Source organism: Clarias gariepinus, chromosome 8 (genome assembly GCF_024256425.1).
Source record: "Clarias gariepinus isolate MV-2021 ecotype Netherlands chromosome 8, CGAR_prim_01v2, whole genome shotgun sequence".
Taxonomy (NCBI): Eukaryota; Metazoa; Chordata; class Actinopteri; order Siluriformes; family Clariidae; genus Clarias; species Clarias gariepinus.
Window position 1 is genome coordinate 33,901,271 of NC_071107.1, and position 19,562 is coordinate 33,920,832.

The window sequence follows — 19,562 nt, forward strand, 5'->3', positions numbered from 1 at the left end:
GTTTTCCCATGAGGGTGCATTCAGGTGCTTTGTTGTTTCTCTTGTACGCAGACAATGTGCTAGTGATTACTACTTGAATTTATTCCTGAGCAAGAAGTATTTATAGTTCTGTTTAATGTCTTGTTCACAAGACTGGCTGTCACTTCCTTTATAGCAACGATGTTCTGTTAATTAAGTTTCGAATTTTTGGGGGGTCATGGTTCAGTGTGGATGCTGGGAAAGCATTTTGAGAAGGCGTCCGTTTATGCTGGTTTTAGATATCGATCCACTAATCCTGAAAATATCGAAAGAAAAAATGTTATTGTAATACGAGTCCTCATAAAACATTATGCTTTAAAAAAATTAGTAAACAAGGGGTGTGGGTAGTCCACCTGACCATTAAGACAGAAGTAAGTATTTACAGGTTTTTGCTGAAGATAAATAAAATGTTCGGTGCTGAATACAAATAGGTTACTGATTTCAGTATTGATGAATGTTATAAAAATAAATACTTTTACTTGAATTTGATTAAATAATACTGAGGCATCACTAATGAATGAAATGAATTGTATGATCACTGTAGAACAATTTTTACAACACGAATAATTGCACAGTATAGTTGCCATTGCAAAGCCTAGCAGGAGACCACCTTCTCCATGCTTTGTGATGGTTGAGTCACCACAGGAAAGAAGATTGAAACCTTGGAAAAATATATTTCTTGTTTGCTGTTTTAACACTTGTATAATATAAAGCTAAACCATCAAACATTACTTTGGAAGGTAGTTTGCCAAATGTTATGGACGTTAAATAGATTTTGTAATTACTTCTTCAGCTCCTCAACATATATTTATGCCTAAACCGTAATAGTCACAATTCCAATAGTTTAGTGGTGTGTAAATATTGTTTAAAGAAAAATCAGAATCATGAAAAAAAAAAAAAACTTTATCCACCGTTGTACATGTAGAACGCCTGTTTGTGCTAAAGCATTATCAGAGCAACAATTAATGTGATTATTCATAATGTGTAAATCCTGGGTGGTTAAGATGGTTATAGAGAAAATGTGTTACCTATACGTACATGCAAAGCGGTTTAACAGAAACTGGATGAAGTCAGTGCTATTCAAACAGTGATGCCCTGGTGTACTTGAAAGGTCCAGGCTGTTTTCTGTCAGCACCTGTGGCTTAAGTGTTTGGTGAGACTGCAGATTTTTGCTGAGGTTCAGGGGTTTGATTCCCAGGTAGGGCTGTTCTTAGTCTCCATGAAAAAAAAATATGTATAAACATAAGTGAGTGTGTATGTATATATAAAAAAATCACACCAATTATTACTGGCTCATTGTCCAGAGCAGCATAACCCCTCCTTTCACCTCTCCAGGAGCCCCAGGTGGGACAGACCAGCTCTTCTTTCTCTTTCCTTCTTTCTGCTGGATTTAGTGGCCCACCTGGTCCCAGCACCTTCAGCTCACCTTCAGGCAGTCTCGATCCTGTGTGTCTCACAGTGACAGGTCAGACCTCACCCTCAGACCACTGAGCCACCGGTGCCTTCAAACAGCAGTGCTGTCTTTGTACTTGATAATATACAAGCTAATTTTAAGGGTTTAGGCAGAACTAAAAACTGCTTAAACCAAGTCCAGGGTATTGAACCTAAGTGATGAAGCTGTGAGATGCCTTTTTACACACACTCTTTACAAGCTGAGCCACAAGTCACTTCATGAAATTAACTCTTTTTTTTTTTCTTTAAGTCAGTACTTCTTTTACATTGCGTCACCACTCTCTGATGAGAGATTTAAAAGGAAATACACAACAAACTCCAGTTACAGTGTAGCAAAGTGGTAGTGTCGGTGACTTCAAAGGGCAGCGCCTGCAGTTCGAATCTGTCGGGGGAGCAGTTAGGGTCTGTGTGACGTCATGTTTCACGTGCACCCTTGCTTTGAGTTGATCTCACACACGTGATGTCTGGTAATAAATTGCGGTAATATCTGTTTAGATTATTGGAATTATGCTGTTCAGGATGGAGACTGGTGCGCTAGTGGAATTAATGAAACAGGTTGTACCTGTCTTAAGGGTGGGAACAACGAATAAACAAATGACACACAGGGACTGACAGCAGGGTGTACTTGATCAGGAACTTGTTAAGACATATATAGCTACTCAGCAAAAAAAAAAGAAAAAGAAACGTCCTCAGACGATTTGGGTGGACAGTAGGTTTCGTTTCTGTGCACCAGCTCCACCCCTCAACCCTCCCTGTTATTTGCTTCATCATCCAGCACCGAACCGCAGTGTTGACATCATGGTTTCTCGTAAGTATGTCTCCTCTGAACCTCTCAGATCTGATCAAAGGGATTTTTAAGGATCAATGATGAATGATCTTATACGCTCACATGGTATTGATGTGTTTCTTCTCTTGTCTGTCGCACAGCGGGAATAATAGCAGCTGTAGCCGGAGCAGGTAAGCCATCGCTCTCCCTGGTCTGTCTGCTCTTCTAGACAAAGACAGGAAGCTCATTGTTTGGTGCCGATTGGTCACATTGTTGTGCGTTTAGAAGCTTTAAAAGCTTTCTGGTATCTGATGTGTTGTGTAAATTTGATATATATATATATATATAAGAAAAATGCACAATGAATATGACGGCCAGCTATGAATGCTACACGCTACATTTACGTACTGTTCACTGTCTATACATTTTTTTAATTATGGTTCATTATTGACTCTTTGTACAGCAGCAAGCGGACAACGTCACTGCTAATCTGCTCTGTCATTGGCTAAATTCCCAACTCTCTCTATCACACACACACACACACACACACACACACACTAAATCAGGCTCCTTTGCCCCCTGACTTTGCCCCTCTTGATATGGTGCCAACACTCCTGCATCAGATCTGCCACCATATCAGGAGGGGCCAAGTCAGCTCAGCTCAGGGCAACTTCTAGAGTCACGAGTCGGCAGCGCGCGCGCGCGTGATTCATTTTCTTTCTTTTTTTTAATGCACAAAGAGAATAATTTGGTGGGAATGGAATTTAGAAGTTGTTCTCAAGTAGGCTGTGATTTATATATACGTTTTATAATTTACTCAAGGTTTGTTTTTTTTTGGTTCATGTTAACAAAAAGTTATCAAGGAGTGCACCCTGTGTACTGTGTAATCATATTCAAATTATATTGCTCTAATTAAACGTACCTGTAATAAAGTTCTCATAACTTTCAACTTTGTTTCCCTGCTTGTTGGTGAGTGAGACTCGAACCTATAGAGTATGTGGTCTCATCTACAGACAAGATGTTACAATAAGCAAAGGATTTTATACTTGGCTTTTTCATAGCAGGGCCAATTTTTGTTCATTGTTTTCTTCTGTCACTTTTGTGTGACGTGTCAGGAATGGAGAGTGATGCTACACAGCATGTAAGGTTGTGGGCTGGAGTCACTACAGCAACCCGTTTTGGCTTCAAAATTGAGCTTCAAATAACCAGGGCACCACCAGTGGCATGTAGAAAATAGTATTAGAAATGTAGCAAATTTACTGAATTGAGTTTCACAGCGACTAAGTCGTATCGTATATCGAAAAGATAAAAATGTTCTTTATTAAAAATGTGGGTTGTGCTAGAAAAACAGTTCTAATTCATGGAGACCCCACCTCACATCTTACCGGACTTAAACAATCTGCTACTGATGGGCTGGTGCCAGATACCACAGCACACCTTCAGAGGTGGAGTCCATGCCTCAGTGTGCCAGGGCTGTTTCCAATGCAAAATGGGTGGAACTACCCACTATTGGGTGGACGGTCATAATATCGCATCCAAGCTCCATTTACTTGACTTAGCAGTTTTGTTTGCGATTGTGTCAAACACTTGTATAAATGTGTGAATAAGCATAATGTCACATGGACCTCCTAGCTTTGCACAAGATTAATTAAAATATAGCAAACAAATTAGCACAATAAATATTAAGCAGATTAAATACACAGTAAGGCTCCTAATTCTTTGGATATTTAAGGTTAGTGCTAGTTTTGCTGATTGTCACAGTATACTGCAACTGAAAATAAATGATTTGGTTTGCAGGTATCTGCATTCAAATTAGGTCAACTACTGTATGTAAGAAATACCACACTATTTATATACAATCCTTCATTTTTTTTAAAGGACCAAAAGTAATTGAATATTGGGCTGCATCAAGTCTACATTTAAAATGTGGCATTTGGACTCTTGCCTGGACTTCCTTTTTGAGAATTAGCAGCAAAAATCGTTGTTGTTGAAATTTCTAAAACCGATCAAAAAGATAAAAACATCAGGTCTAGTTAAATCAAATATTTGGTGCATTATTAAAATAAAAGAGTGCACTGGAAAGCTGAGGAACAAGAATGTCACAATGCCTAGAGGACCATAAACTGGAGGATAATTCAAATAAATTCAATTAAATTTTATTTGTGTAGCACTTTTAACAATTGCCATTGTCCCAAAGCAGCTTTACACAATCAAAATAATTATTTAAGTTGATGTTAATTGATGTTAATATGGAGTCCAGGTAGTTATTGGAGACTCAGGTAGACTTGTATGAAGTTCCAGTCCTGAACTATCGACCAGTCAAGTCCTCAGAGAAACAGCTGCCAACACCAGTCGAGGCCAGAACCGCCTTCTAGGTAGAAAAAATCATCCCCAGACACAAGACGCATCCCAAAGAGACATACATCCATGTGACGAGATCTCCAACCAGAAGTGGGGCACCAGGATGGGTCTGATCGGTCCGGAGGGCAGAGGGAGTCAGGAACACTGGCAGCTCAGGAACGACATGTGTAGCTCGACAGAGAGAGGGAAGAGAAAGAGCAGGAGAGAGAGCAGAAGAGAAGAGATAACAGTTAGGTCTGGTCACAGTCATATAATGTATAATGTGAATGTATATTTACTGTATAGTGCAAGCAGAGACTCCGGCAGGACTAACAATGACAGCATAACTAAAAGGGAGAGCGTTAGGGAGGACAGCATTTAAACATACCAGTTCACCATAATACTCTACGACCATGAGTCCCCCAGATCTGCCCCTTTACCCAAGGCAAATCTATTTATAAAAATTCTTGATTAAATAAATAGGTTTTTAGCCTGGACTTAAACACTGAGACTGTGTCTGATTCTCGAACACTAATTGGAAGACTATTCTATAATTTCTGGGCTTTGTAAGAAAAAGCTCTGCCTCCAGCTGTAGTTTTGATAATACGCGGTACTGACAAGCAGCCTGCATCCTTTGATCGAAGTAGGCGTGGCTGATCGTAAGACACTTTCAGCTCACTCAGATACTGCGGTGCGAGACCATTTAATGCTTTATATGCCAAAAGTAGTATTTTAAAATCAATGCGAAATTTCACAGGGAGCCAATAAAGTGAAGATAAGATAGAGGTGATGTGCTCATATCTTCTGGTTCTAGTGAGGACTCACGCTGCTGCATTCTGGACTAGCTGAAGCTTGTTTATGCATCTAGTTGAACAACCAGACAGTAGGCCATTACAATAGTCCAACCTAGAAGTGATAAAAGCATGAACAGTTTTTTTTTTTGCATTGTTTAGCAACAATATATTTCTTATCTTGGCAATATTTCTGAAGTGAAAGAATGCTATCCTGGTAATATTGTCTACATGTGCTTCAAATGAAAGGCTGGAATCTATAATCACACCAAGGTCTTTTACTGTTGCACTTGATGGAACAGAAAGGCCATCTAAAGTTACAGAGTGATCTAGAATCTTACTTCTAGCTGTATGCGGTCCTATGACTAGAACTTCTGTCTTATCTGGATTAAGCAGAAGGAAGTTAATTAGCATCCAATTTCTTATGTCCTGATAAGAGAGTTTGTTCCTCATAAAACAGCATTACAGTTGGCCAGATAACGAACACTCTCCAGGACGTATGTGTATTTGTGTAAAAATCAAAAACAATCAATAGAAGCCATCAATTATCACCAGAGTACAACAAAGGGTTAGAATTTGTTCTTGTGCCAGTTTGTCCAATAACTTTTGGTCTATTAAAAAATTAGGATAAGCATGCATAAAAAGTGCTGCAAGTCAATATCCAGGTTGCTTTAAGCTTGCTCCCTGTTACTAGTGACTCTCTGTGATGTATCTGTTTACTCTTCCCCATGTCTGTTTTAAGCTGGCTCCTTGGTGTTAGCTCCTTTTCTGATTTCGGCTGCTGGTTTCACCTCTGGTGGCATTGCTGCAGGATCTGTTGCATCATCAATGATGTCATCAGCAGCTGTCGCTAACGGTGGGGGTGTGGCAGCAGGAGGCCTTGTCGCCACCTTGCAGTCTCTTGGTAACCACAGACAAACTCTGAAATGCACACAACAATGTATTTATTGTTTTTTTCTCTAAATTATTTATGTTGTTATGCATAATTATGTTGTTTAGGTGCAGCCGGCCTCACTAAAGCTGCCACAGTTGCTGTGGCATCTGCGGGAGCCGCAGTTGGTGGAGCAACCGAATGGCTGGTCAGGACTCTCAGGCGCTGAAACCTTGTTTTCAAAACAGGAAAAACATGGAAAGACATTGTGTGCTTGCTTGAAGCATAAAAAAATATCAGACATCTGATCAGTGTTGATCTTTTTATTACATTCTTGTGGTTAAACAAATACACCCTTAAACTGGCTTTGATTTAAAACTGATTTCATGATTGCAGTGCAATTTGGCATTTATTTAAAAAATAAAAATTCTGTGAACATGATTTAAGTATTTAAGAATGTAAAAACCTGTCTTTGGTTGAAAACAGTTGCATTTTGCTTTAATCTAGTGTGGGAGAATTTTGTCTTTCATTGTGATTAAATGTGTTTATCTTAAAACATGCTTACACAAGTAGCAGCAATGAATTTTTAATTCATAAACAATCCAAATAAAGCCAGGCACAAAAACAGAAAAAGGACATTAAATGTCTATTTTAGTAGTGATCAATAAGAGGGGCGGTGTAAATCCAAACACCATTGCCCTCAGTTGTCACCGTCACAATCGGCTTGCTCATCAGGGACAATCTGATCATTGTGATTCATACATATTTTCTCAAACTTTTCATATTAATTTCACTAATTTTCTTTTGATTGTGTAAAGCTGCTTTGCTTTGTTAAAAGCTGTACACGAGTAAAACTGACTTTGAATAATGTCTTTTTTATGTAATGATTTCTTCTAATCTATGCATTGGATAAGTTCAAAATTACATTCAATACCACTAAATGGAAAGGGGGCGGGGGGAGACTTGGTGTTATTCTTTTCATGTTATTTAGGTGACATTAAATATTGCAAATCTTTTTAGACCTAAATAGGTCCAGGGAAACCAGCTGACATGAATCATTTTAACGGCTATATATATACACACACAATATTTGATCAATGATCAGTAATTATGATTAATAGTAAGTTAAATTTCCCCTTCCAAACATAATTGTAAATGCAATATCAATGGTACATTAAAAATGGCAGCACAGGAGTGGATCCACCCAATGTTAGGTCAAAATATTGTGACTGACCGCATCTAAGCATTTACCAGGCTTGGCATTTTTGTTTAATATTGTGTCTAACACTAATGTAAATGTGTCAAAATGATATCACATGAACATGCTAGATTTGCAACAGATTAATTAAAATATGGCAAACAAATGAGCACAATCATTAAGCATGTCAGATACACATACAGGCCCCTAATTCTTTTGATATCCTTTGGAAAGAATATTCCTATTTTTGCTGTTTACCACAGTATATTACAGCTGAAACTAAATTAAGATTATACAATCCTTCATTTTTTAAGGACCAAAATTGAATATAGGCTCGCATCAAGTCGCATCAATTTTGAGAAGCAGCAGCAAGAATCTTTGGGCTGAAAAATCTAAAACCTATCAAAGAGATCAAAACATCACGCATGGTTAGAGCAAATATTTGGTGCATTTTTAAAACAAAAGAGTGCATTAATAAACTCAGGAAGAGTAATGTTACAATGCCCAGAAGACCATAAACTGGTGGGTGAAAGTTTCACACCCTTTAGGACAATGATGTGTGTTTTTATGGCTCAAAATTACCAACATTCAACAGAATTTTAAATGACATTAAAAATAGCAGTCCAGTGATGGAATACACACCCCTATAGCTGTATGGCCTATGTCTTCTGCAGTAGCTCTCTATAGGACCACCCACATATTTAATCCTCCCTTAAATTCTTCCCTTTTCAAATAAGGTAGGGGAAAAAAACCCGCAAAATGAAACATTTAAACGTACAAAGCGTGACGCATTTTTTTCTGTTCGCCACGTTTCAAGCTCTAGCTGGTGACAATTGAAGGCCTGAATTCCCACGGAAGAGGTGATGAACTTCCCAAACTGGATTAAAGCGCTGTGTTTGCTCAGAAGTCCTTCACTCTGGATCATGGGTTTTAGTGCACAGACTTGCCTGTGACCTAACGAGTGGCCATTACATTCATAGACTGGGACCTACCGCTGTTTAAACCCCGCCATGAAAGCAGTAATCAGCAGGATTCTCCACCTTATACACTAAACAATAGAGACTTTTTGCTTTTAAAGAAATTCGCACGTGCTAAAGATCCGTATATTAATGCAAAGCTTACTATATATATATTTTATATATAATTAGACGCTAATAATAAAACTAGTAGGCCAAAAAAAAAAAAACCGAAAATGTTAATTTGTTGAGTGTTAAAGCATTGCCACTTGTCCAAAGATAAAAGCATAAGTCTAGATTAAGCTACTTAACAAAGTTGTTAAATAAACTACTTAAACCCTTTGTAGTATTGTATTAGTTCGTGGCAACGGTGCGGTCCACTGGGTTGGATTAACAGGATTAACAATTTATTAAGTAAAAAAAAAAAAAGCATCATGGAAAGATTTTTTCCCCTCCCCAGACAGATGCCCATCGGAGGCAAAAAGAAATTCTTACAATTCGACTAAATTCCAGTACATTTATATTCAAGCGTTTGGTTTACTAGTTAATAGGAAAGCTGCAAACGCAATGGTGCCTAATTTTCTTACATTCTTACGCTGTGGGCTAAAAATATGTAACAAAAATATGTGTAAAATTTTTTTTTTTTGGATAATACAGTAAAATTTCGACCTCAACATTTTATATTAATAGCGACAAAAGTTGCATCAAGAATCAAGTGAAGAAAAAGTTTCTTGGACGACTAGTTTTCCATTCTCTCTCTCTCTCTCTCTCTCTTACACACACACACACACACACACTCCGAGCAAACTAAATAGTTAGCAGTCATATCGTATTACCGGATGTTACTTTATTTGCGTTGATTCGTTAAACCACTCTAGCAGCACCTACGATTCGTTGCATTTCCACCCAAATCTATTTTCGCTTTTTACAATTCTCTTTTGTCCGTGATAAATGTCCATTAATTGAGAAGTCCCTAAATATTATTGATAATGACTACAGTGTAGTGGCTACATTTTGACATTGTTATTAATGGAACATAAAAGTGAAAAACGATAAACTATTGAGAAAGTCAGACTTGGAAGCCTATTAGAGAAGGGAAAAGACCCCAGCAGGGGATGTGCTTCTTGGTCTGTAGCGATCGTGTATCTCAAATAAAGCAGCTCATAGACTTATTGGTAAACATGCTATACATTAGCAAACACAAGCACAAACAAACATGTATTATTAAACATTAACAATTTTCTACATAGCATTTAACAACAAAAGTCATCTGCGGAAATAAACATATTACACATTCAGTGATATACGCAGAGAAACACGCATCCGCATGCACTATAACCCGCGCAAACACCTTATATAGACAGACAGACAGACAAAAGATAAACATTTCCATCTAACAAGCATGACCAGACAGGGAAAATATTTAGACACAGTGGACTAAATTTCTTTAAAATAAGAAGTTACAGAACACATTCCCTTGCAGCAGGAGAGAAGACACGTAACCTAGACCTTTTCGTTTATAAGCTAAGGTTTTATCAACAGTTTAAGGTGTCCATTTGTATATTACATATAAGTGCAAGTCATTTGACAAGCCTCACAATAATTGTTAGACTAATGATCTGTTGTTGATCTTGTAGTTCTAATGCGTTTTGGTGAAACCCAGTCCACTTTTTTGCGCTTTTGTTGATTAATGTATGAAAAAATGCAAATCATCCCAAAGAGTGTGCAAAAAAAAAAAAAAAAATGTCAACCAAATTACGTGACAACCAACTCGTAATATTAAACTGTATCTATATATACTATATATATATTATATATAGAGTATAATATAAACTGTATCTCTATATATACTATCTATATATTATATATCACTAGGCTGCTTTCGTATCGATTTCCGTATTTAAAACTGTATAGTTTTTTTTTTCTTTTTTTGCTGTGATCCACTTTGGAAAATGTCTCGGGTTTCTTTGTCCCACTTTTAACCCGCGCAGGTTCATTATTATCAATCAAACATTTTTATGACCACTTTTAACACTCATTAACTAACATGTGTCTATTAGAACAAGAAATAGTTTGGTATCACAACTGTGGTTTCTATTCAAAACAGTGAAGAAAGTTGCGGTAGTATGAGCAGAATTTGCCTTGTTTTGGAGTGTGGGTGGATTCTTTTGCACTACGAGTTCATCAGATGAACAAACTTTCGGGAAGAATGATGTAACAACTACATTTATTATATTCTATATTTATTTATTTATATGAAATAAAATATTCTTACCTCACAACACAGCTGAAATATCACCCATTCTCGAAATATCACCCATTCTCAAAACAAAAACCTATCCAGAGATCACCCCTTTCTGAAGCACGGTGTCTCATACAAATATGTATGAAACAAATATGTATGAAACTGTTGTGCCTTGATTTTTCTCTTTTGGAAGAATAAAGTTGTTTTTTTTTTTTTTTTTTGGGGGGGGGGGGGCGTAAATACCTACTATAGCTTATTTTTTCTTCATTTTTTTCTACCCCTTTTGGTATGCAATTCATAAACACACCCACAGGCGGCGCCCTTAGTCTTTTTTCGCGCTCTTAACACCAACATCACATTGAATCGTCTTTAGCAGTTTAACGTCAACGTTAAGTAAATGGGGAAAGCACAGAGCAGAATAAATAATTCCTAGTAGTTCAAAATATATCAATTGCTAATACTACAATATTACTAGCGCTGCATCAGCAGTAGTAGCATTAATAATAATAATAATAATAATAATAATAATAATAATAACAATAATAATAATAATAAATAGTAATAATAGTAGTTGTAGTAAAAGTAGAGAAAATGCTTATATGAACTGCCTCCTTTTATATTGTTAGGGAGAAAAAGTTAGAAGCACGGGAACGCAGCAATGCCCTTAAACAAACAAACAAAAATATATCCTATAATATAAATACTCCATAAAATTTTGCTTAAAAAATAGACTAAAATAAATTACAGATTAAAGCCAATTTTTTTTTTATTTAAATGTTTGCTTGCATTCAGAATAAACCATATCAAGAGAAACTGATACTATTGTAATGGTATTTTTTGTCCTATCCAAAATCCAAAAGACATGAGAAAATAAAACATCAACATGTGATAACACTAAAGGCTTATTACTAGCGCTGCAATAATAATAATAATAATAATAATAATAATAATAAACACGTAAAGAGAAGTGTGGAATATTTAAGCAATGAATATACATTTTTTATATACAATATAATAATCTACTTGGATAAAGCTAATCCGCGTGAGAGGCAGGGAAAAAAAACATCTTAAAAAGGAAGTTACTATGCGTATAAACAGCAAATGTATCTTAATTCGGTTTATTTAGTTCTATATTACACATACGGGTTATAATAAAAGGTACTTTAAAGCTTAAATTCTAGAATGACTGAAAATAGTGGAGCCTTTTTAAAAAATGGTTAAACCGCTTTCAATATGCAGTCACTATAAATGTGTAAAACAACAACAGGGATACAGCACGTTCCTTTATTCATTATCGCCTTATCCTGCTTTTGAGTCAGTAGCACTGGGCACACACAAGGGATACATCGAGGATGGGAATTTACTCAAATCAGAGATTGTGCCTAATATATATACACAAATGGTTAATAATAATAATAATAATAATAATAATCTGTTGTATAAAACATGCAGCAGATTCTGTAAGAGTTAATAAGTCGTACTGTTCATAAAGTGACTCAGGCTTATGGGTCAGTTAATAAGCGTTTATAGAACGTAATGGACCTTTTAACAAACGGAGCTGAAAATCTCGCCTGTGTCTAATAAATGTGCCTCATCCCCCATCCTCCTGACCAATAGAGAGAGAGAGAGAGAGAGAGAGAGAGAGAGAGAGAGAGAGAGAGAGCGTGTGTGTGTAAGAGAGAGAGAGAGAGTCTAAACTTAACTCATCACATTGGGAAAAAATGAAAAGGCGGAGGGTCGCAAAGCAAACGCCGGAGAGGCCGCACAGAGTGCAAAACTCGCTGATCTGATGAGTTCAGGAATATCTCGAATTAGCGTTTTGTGTTGTTCTGTTGTGCAGCGTTTATCAAGTTGTGTAATTTAGTAACAGTTATTTTTTTTTAAAGTATAACAGAAGCATAACTATTACGCAAAACACAGAAAAAACATTCTTTGGCCTGTCAGACAATTTAACAGTAAGGCGCACAGGTACCTTCGGGTCTCTGCAACGGGATCAGCGCGTGCATTTCTTCGGTTCCGGTGGAGGGATGCGTAAGGGGTGAAGAGGTGGGGGGGCAAATCCGTTCCGTTTCTCTTCTTGAATCCGCCTCTCTCTCGCTCTCCCTCTCCCCGGTATCCGCTCGGTGAGAGTATCCACGCGCTATAGAGACACTTCTTTCGTCCTCGGACCCTTTAAGGCAAACACCAGCGAGGACCAATCACTGAGCCATCATCATCATCATCACCACGGCGGCTCCGCAGAAGAGGAAGCTGTTTACAGGAGCTCGGGTGCTAATTAGACTGAACAGAATCTCCGGTACAGCTCGGACTGGACCTGCGTCCATGGAGCGCGCGGAGCAGCACAGCGCGTCCGCCCTCGTCATGAGCGCATTTTCTACAGAGTTTTGAAAAATCTTTCCGCTCTCCCAAATCGACACTGTTTTCAACTCAACTTTTTTGGTTGGAGTATTCTTTTCAACAGACTTCACGGTAACTGTGAGTGGCGGAAATATTTTCCCCGGTATTTTAAATCACCATGTTTCAGCCGACACCGAAGAGATGTTTTACCATAGAATCTTTAGTAGCGAAGGATAATAATCCTCCTCCTGCTCTACCGGTATCCAGATCAGAGGAGCCCACGCGACCCGCGGCGGCGCTCAGTTACGCCGCCGGTGCGAGCCACGTGAGTCCGTTTCTCAATGGCTTCACCACCGGCGCGAGGGGCGTCTATTCCAGCGCGGACCTCGTATTCGCCGAGGCCATGTCGCACGCGCCCAGCTCGGCGGTGCCCGTGCACCCGGTCGTCCCCGCTCCTGCGCATCATCCGCCGCCGCCCCCGCCGCCGCCGCATGCGCTCGCCGCTCACCACGCGCTTACCTCCTCGCACGGGCCGCACGCCCTGTTCGCCAGCCAGCAAAGGGACCCCGCAACATTTTACCCGTGGTTAATACATAGATACAGATACTTGGGGCACAGATTTCAAGGTAAGTTTAAATTATTATTATTATTATTATTATTATTACTATCTTGACATTCGTTCCTGTTTTTTCTATCTTTATTTTTTCATTTTTAAATTCATCGTATCGCAGATGGAATTTTTTTAGCATGTGTCTTACACTTTGTCAATTCATAATGCATATAAATGAAAAGATTAAACGAATAAGAAAACGACCAAAACAAAAAGTATCGTTTTACATTTTGTATATTGTATATTTGACGGGTTTTAAAAATTTGTAAAATGTATCCATTTTTTGTTTGTTGTCCAGTTTTAGTGAACTGTCAGTTTAAAACTCGACTAGCGAAAGAAATAGTTTCTAAGCTGAATTTTGATGCATTTCCTCCTGTAATCGTTATAATTACAGGTCTATTAAAATATATGTATATAAAATATAAGTATATAATAGTAAAAAAAAAAAACAATGGTAAATTTATTGCTTAGATTATTTTATTTCATTTAACTGTTGCCTGTACAATAACAACAGGCCTACTATATGAACGAAGACCAAGACAATAATAATAATAAAAAAAAAACAGGAGCTGATAAGTAAAATAGAAATGCTTTTCCCCTCATTAGATGTAAAATTATGGCCCAAAATGTAATACAAGTGTTATTTCATCCGAAATAAAACTGTGAGGCCATCCATCCTGTTCTCTCCTGTCTTTCAAACAAAGCCGTCATAAAGATTATGTCTATGGGAACAGGAGTTGTACAGTGTCAAAGTATTGGCATCAAAACAACGGAAAATAAACAGCGCCTGTAATTATCCAATCCAGTTCTTGAATGGGCAAACAAGCATAATGCAACGCTATTATTAAATGTAGAATAAAAAAAAACAAAAAAACAAAAAACGTTATGTAGGTGTATGCATGCGCGCAGGATACTAGCCAATATGTTACTTGGTTGACTTTTTTTTTTTTTTTTTTTTTACACTTTAGTGTTTTAGTTAGGCGATTGTTTTTTTTTATCATGTTTTTTTCTTATCGAAACGATGCATTTGTCTCACGCGGTTAAAATGTTTTGATTAGAAATGTGTCGCAATTGCTGCATTGCCAGGTTAATTAATAATTTCACGAGAACGTAATAGCCAACATAACTCGAAAAACATGTCGCTTTTTGTAATTATTTAAAATTCTAAACAATCATTATAATTATTATTTTAGTGCTAGTTTTATGATTAAATGTATGCTTAAGTTTAAGACTCTGTACTAAGCAAAGTGCAAAGCCTGGGATAAGGAGGTGAAGTGTATATTTGAAATAAATTTGCATCGACTGCACGGTGCTCGTGTTGCTACTCATTTCCTGTTGTAAATTTGATTAATTTAGCGTCAGCTCGGGTGTTTTGCTGCGTCAATACAAAGGCCTGTGTGGTGATATTATAGGGATGACTAGCTTATAAATGTCTTATGGCTCATAACAGTCTTTTACGTGCAGGAAACGATATTTTTTCGTGCAACATTGCAGGAAACGAAACGAGTCCGGAGAGTTTCCTTTTGCACAACGCGCTCGCCAGGAAGCCCAAACGGATCCGCACGGCGTTTTCTCCGTCGCAGTTGCTCCGGCTCGAGCACGCGTTTGAAAAAAACCACTACGTGGTGGGAGCAGAGCGGAAGCAGCTAGCGCACAGCCTCAGCCTCACAGAAACTCAGGTAGGTCCACATCTACCGCAAGTTTGCATTTTAATTCATGCAAAATAACAATGATTAGAAGCTAAGCCTTGGTTAGATGTGCATGAAAAAAGTGCACGAGCATGCACTGCATAATTTTTTTTTGTTTAAATCTGAAATGTATGAACATGCGCCTTCTATCATAACTCACTGCACAGCATTTTTATTATTTTTATTTTTTTTACAAACAGCGTGATCTAATTTCAAGACGAAGCGATTCTATTATTATTATTATCATTACATGTCAGTTTTCTTTATTCCTACGTGCGCGGTTTTCTAACCTGTAAGAATCTGAACTTGAAAAATAAAAAGTTTAAACGAACCCTAACCCAGGAAGGTTTAAGATTTCTCATGACACTTGGCGGAGACACTTGCTTCTTAATTATAACAATATAATTATAGTTAATTTTCTAAAAAAAAAAAAAACAATATAAACAAAATACACAACACTGTCTAGTGAAGCACAGTTAGTATTTAGATATTAACTCATTTGTAAATGAAGTGTTGATTTAGGAATACAAGTTTACAATTAGCCCAATTACCGCCTCAAACATTAGGCTATTTATTTGCTTATGTCATTGTTGAAGTGGCTTACGGTTCTATTCGTGTTGACCCGTAAATGGGGTGAAAGTCAAACTGAAAATGAAAGTTTGGTTAGGATCAGGATTTACTGTATTAGGTAAGCTCGACTGAACTCCTCATATTAACTCCTTTTAGAAAATGTCTGGCACTTATCCGGTTAACCAGGTTAAAGGGGACACTTCAGAGAGGCGCCATATTTAGAATCGTATTTGTGTTTATATGGCTCGGTGGCTGTATTGTGCCCAGTGTGAGCACAGATCCCCTTTACTAAACGAGGCCAAGAGGGAGAAATGAACTATAGGAGCCACTTCAACGCTTCAATTAGCGTGCTGAAAAAGCGCATTAAATGCACCTCGCTGGCCAAGCTCGTTCTGCGGCTGATATGAAGGATAAAAGATGACGAATTAAAGCTAACGGGCCAAACGAGAGAACAATCGCAATAGAAAAGTTTCCGCTTCTTTCTCTGCTCATTTAATGTTGCTGGCTCAATAACCTGTGCCCCTCAAATGCAGAAATCCCTCAGGGGGTACAATCACTCTGGACGAATGTGTGAAAATAAAGGTGCTGCTTGATTTATTTTTTTTAGATTTTTATTTGCACTGTTACATTGCAGCAATTATTCTCTGAAGTACATTTGTACTGTCTGAATGAGCAGAAATAACTGCATTAGGTGTGGAACCGTATAATGTACACTAATGTTTACACCGTTCTATTTAAAATGGCGTTCACTTTATCATCCGGACAATTATTGAAAAATGGGTTACTTATCTCTGAACTCACCTTTCGCATCTTTATATTCATTGTTTACCTCAAAATACAGATCGAAATGCTAACTTAAAAATTTCGTGTGCCTTTTAAAAATAAAATTAACGGTACATCCACGTGCCCAGGTAAAACTTAAAAAGATAAGAAAAGATAAGGGTCCCGCAAAGTTTTTCTGAGCTGGAGCTAAACCATTATTATTGACTTTTTCTCCTGCATTTCCATGTTTGAGTTTCGTTTTTGCGATGGATAAAGAAATACGGTTGACACCACAATGTAACTGATAGTTAGATATTACATATAGGAGTGATAGAATTTATTTGTTTAAGTTATTAATATTTTAAATATGTGTCATATTACACTGTGTTCTGCTGGACTATATTATATAGCGTAATCTATGAATGATTTATACACACTTACTACACTTTTGTTCATGGTGCTCGTTTTTTTATTCTGACACTATACAGTATATAAGCTGTTTTCCAATATTTTATTTACAAAATGGTTCTACTTGCGCATTCGGAAATAAAGGCACTTGTCATTGGGATGGTACCATTAAGGGAGTAGAGTGCGTACTTTTTAGGTCCTTAGGGTCCAATTATATAGATGGAATTATTTTTAAAGGAAGACTTTAGGAAGATAATACACTAAAGGTCTAAAATCTGTCCTCCTAATTAAGCGACAGTACAGTTTGCTACCTTTATTTCCAAGTGCAGGTTTACAAAGCCATAATTTTTAATTTCTGAAATGTAATCCATGTTGTGTACAAATGCTCTAGAAATAAAATTAAAACGGAGAACTCGAAAGATCCAGCAAAAGGAACTTTTTTGTCGGTTTTAAGCACACTTTGGGATATATTTAGACTCTGGTGTTGTGTCTCGTCAGGAAAGAGCTCGCTGAATCAAATGAAGACTCGCTATTTAGACTGCACTCTCGGATAGAGTGACAGAGAGCTTTATTCCTTGTATAAGGCTATTCATCTTTTTCCAGACCTGTCACTGATACTAAAGCTGAGAGGCCAGCTTGGTTTTGGCAACGCAAAAAAAAAAAAAAAAAAAAACAGGAGAAGGTTTTATGATTTTATTCTATACATGTTTTTGTGTTATTTATACCCTCTTCTGCTTCCCAACAGGTGAAAGTTTGGTTTCAGAACAGAAGGACGAAATTTAAACGTCAGAAACTGGAGGAGGAAGGCTCGGACTCGCAGCAGAAAAAGAAAGGCACGCATCACGTGAACCGGTGGCGGCTCGCAACAAAACAGGCGAGTCCCGAGGAAATAGACGTCACGTCGGACGATTAAAAAGAAACGACCCAAATAAACAAATAATGCTAAAAAAAAAAACTCGAAGAGCTTTTGAAGCCTGGAAAACACGACCTGGAGTGAAAAGTGTGACACGGATAAAGGACGGCGTGAAACACCAGAAAGAGAGCAAAACCAAATTTCTCTTTTTCGGATCTCGGCAGCTCGAGGGTGAGAGAATCCTGTCGCTGTCATCACGAGGAAACTGTCAATACTGTTTTCCACGTTGCCAAGGCAACATGATTGACAGGTAGTAGACGGCCACGCCCCCGCCCCACCTCGCAGTCAAAATACAACTCCTAACGCGCATAGGACATTTGCACTTCTGAGAATATTTTTCCTTAAAAAGTACCAAAATACCTGCTTTTGGCAAAACTTGAATCGCATGATAAAGAGCAACGATTTTTTTTCGGGGCGCGTAGCCGCATTAATTTAACCCTTTTTTTGCAAAGTAACTTTATTCGGATTCTCTTTTTCAAACTGGGAAATGTCATGTGTGTTTTATGTTTTGTTTCTTTTCCTAAAAAAAGAACAGTGTGCAGTCTTTGAATTTATAATTATCGTGTCCAAGTGGTTGTGAAAATGATATGAAGTAGCAATGCTGCGGTAAAGTGTTTTGTTTTTTTAATAAGTAAAAAGAATAATAGAACAACTACTCTTTTCAAATTTGGTGACATGGATTAAAATTTTTAGCTTTCTTAGCTAAGGAGAGGGTATCTCCCTCAATTTCCCCACAATATACCAAAAGGAAAAAAAAAAACTACCTGATGACCGCCAAGCAGCAAAACTTCAAAAGCACTGAGCGTATATATTCCATGTACAGAGATACTTAAAATGTTTGTTTCAAAAAAACTTTCACCAGAATGTAAATAATTTGTGTTATTGTGTTAAGTTTGCTACAATTTTAACACAAAAAATATACTTCCAAGAAGTATATAATTGTCAATATTTTGTCAATAAAGTTTTATCATGTTGCTCAAAATAATAAAAAAAAAAACAGCAGAAAACTTCGCCGAGTTTGTGAGCGGTAAAGCTAAAGCTTATATTTTTACTCAAACAAGTGTGGACGATCCCGATTTCAAAACATTCCTAGACATTAGAAATCATAACTAGCCTAAATACTTAACACAAATAAATAAACAAATAAATAAATAAATACTTAATACTTTTACTAGTTAAACAAAATAAAAAAATAGCAAAGCTATTTACGCAACAAAATAGGGTGGTCTCTGATTATAGAGCATACAAATATACATATGCATACATATGATTTCATATCGAATACAAAGCTATGAAATATGTGTACAAATAATCTGATCAAATATTATAGGTGCATGATTTGCGTATTTGCATATTGATAGGAATTCCATCGTGTTGGGTAATACATTTTTTTTAAGTAAGGTTCGTTTATCCAGTAGAGAAACAAAATCAAGCACAAAGTGGATGCTGTTGCCAGATAGCTACTTTACCGGACGAAGTGCTGCTGCTTGTTGTTTTTTTCTTTGCATTATTTTTTCCTCTCGGCCTGGTAGACGCCATTAATCAGTTTTATTTCCACGGACAGAAAAAGCAGTGTCTGGCCCGTTCAGGCCACAAAGAGTCCTTACAAGCTTTTGTGAAAGTGCAAATCAGTTTAG

The 19,562-nt window shown here is 37.3% G+C and overlaps 2 protein-coding genes across 3 annotated transcripts; both read left to right on the forward strand.

Moving 5' to 3' along the window:
• The first annotated feature begins 1,137 nt into the window (after positions 1-1,137).
• LOC128529159 (interferon alpha-inducible protein 27-like protein 2A) lies at positions 1,138-7,106 on the forward strand. Its single transcript, XM_053502520.1, has 6 exons — positions 1,138-1,216; positions 1,354-1,483; positions 2,204-2,278; positions 2,398-2,427; positions 6,110-6,271; positions 6,367-7,106. Exons 3-6 carry the CDS (start codon positions 2,269-2,271, stop codon positions 6,465-6,467), a joined length of 303 nt encoding a protein of 100 aa, XP_053358495.1. The 5' UTR covers positions 1,138-1,216; positions 1,354-1,483; positions 2,204-2,268; the 3' UTR covers positions 6,468-7,106.
• Positions 7,107-12,359: 5,253 nt separating this feature from the next.
• emx2 (empty spiracles homeobox 2) lies at positions 12,360-18,886 on the forward strand. 2 transcript variants are annotated; one of them, XM_053502518.1, is made up of 3 exons: positions 12,360-13,600; positions 15,049-15,263; positions 17,758-18,886. In XM_053502518.1, exons 1-3 carry the CDS (start codon positions 13,153-13,155, stop codon positions 17,923-17,925), a joined length of 831 nt encoding a protein of 276 aa, XP_053358493.1. In that variant the 5' UTR covers positions 12,360-13,152; the 3' UTR covers positions 17,926-18,886. The 2 variants fall into 2 exon arrangements, with proteins under 2 accessions (XP_053358493.1, XP_053358494.1); XM_053502519.1 differs by having other exon boundaries at positions 15,079-15,263.
• The last annotated feature ends 676 nt before the right edge of the window (positions 18,887-19,562 follow it).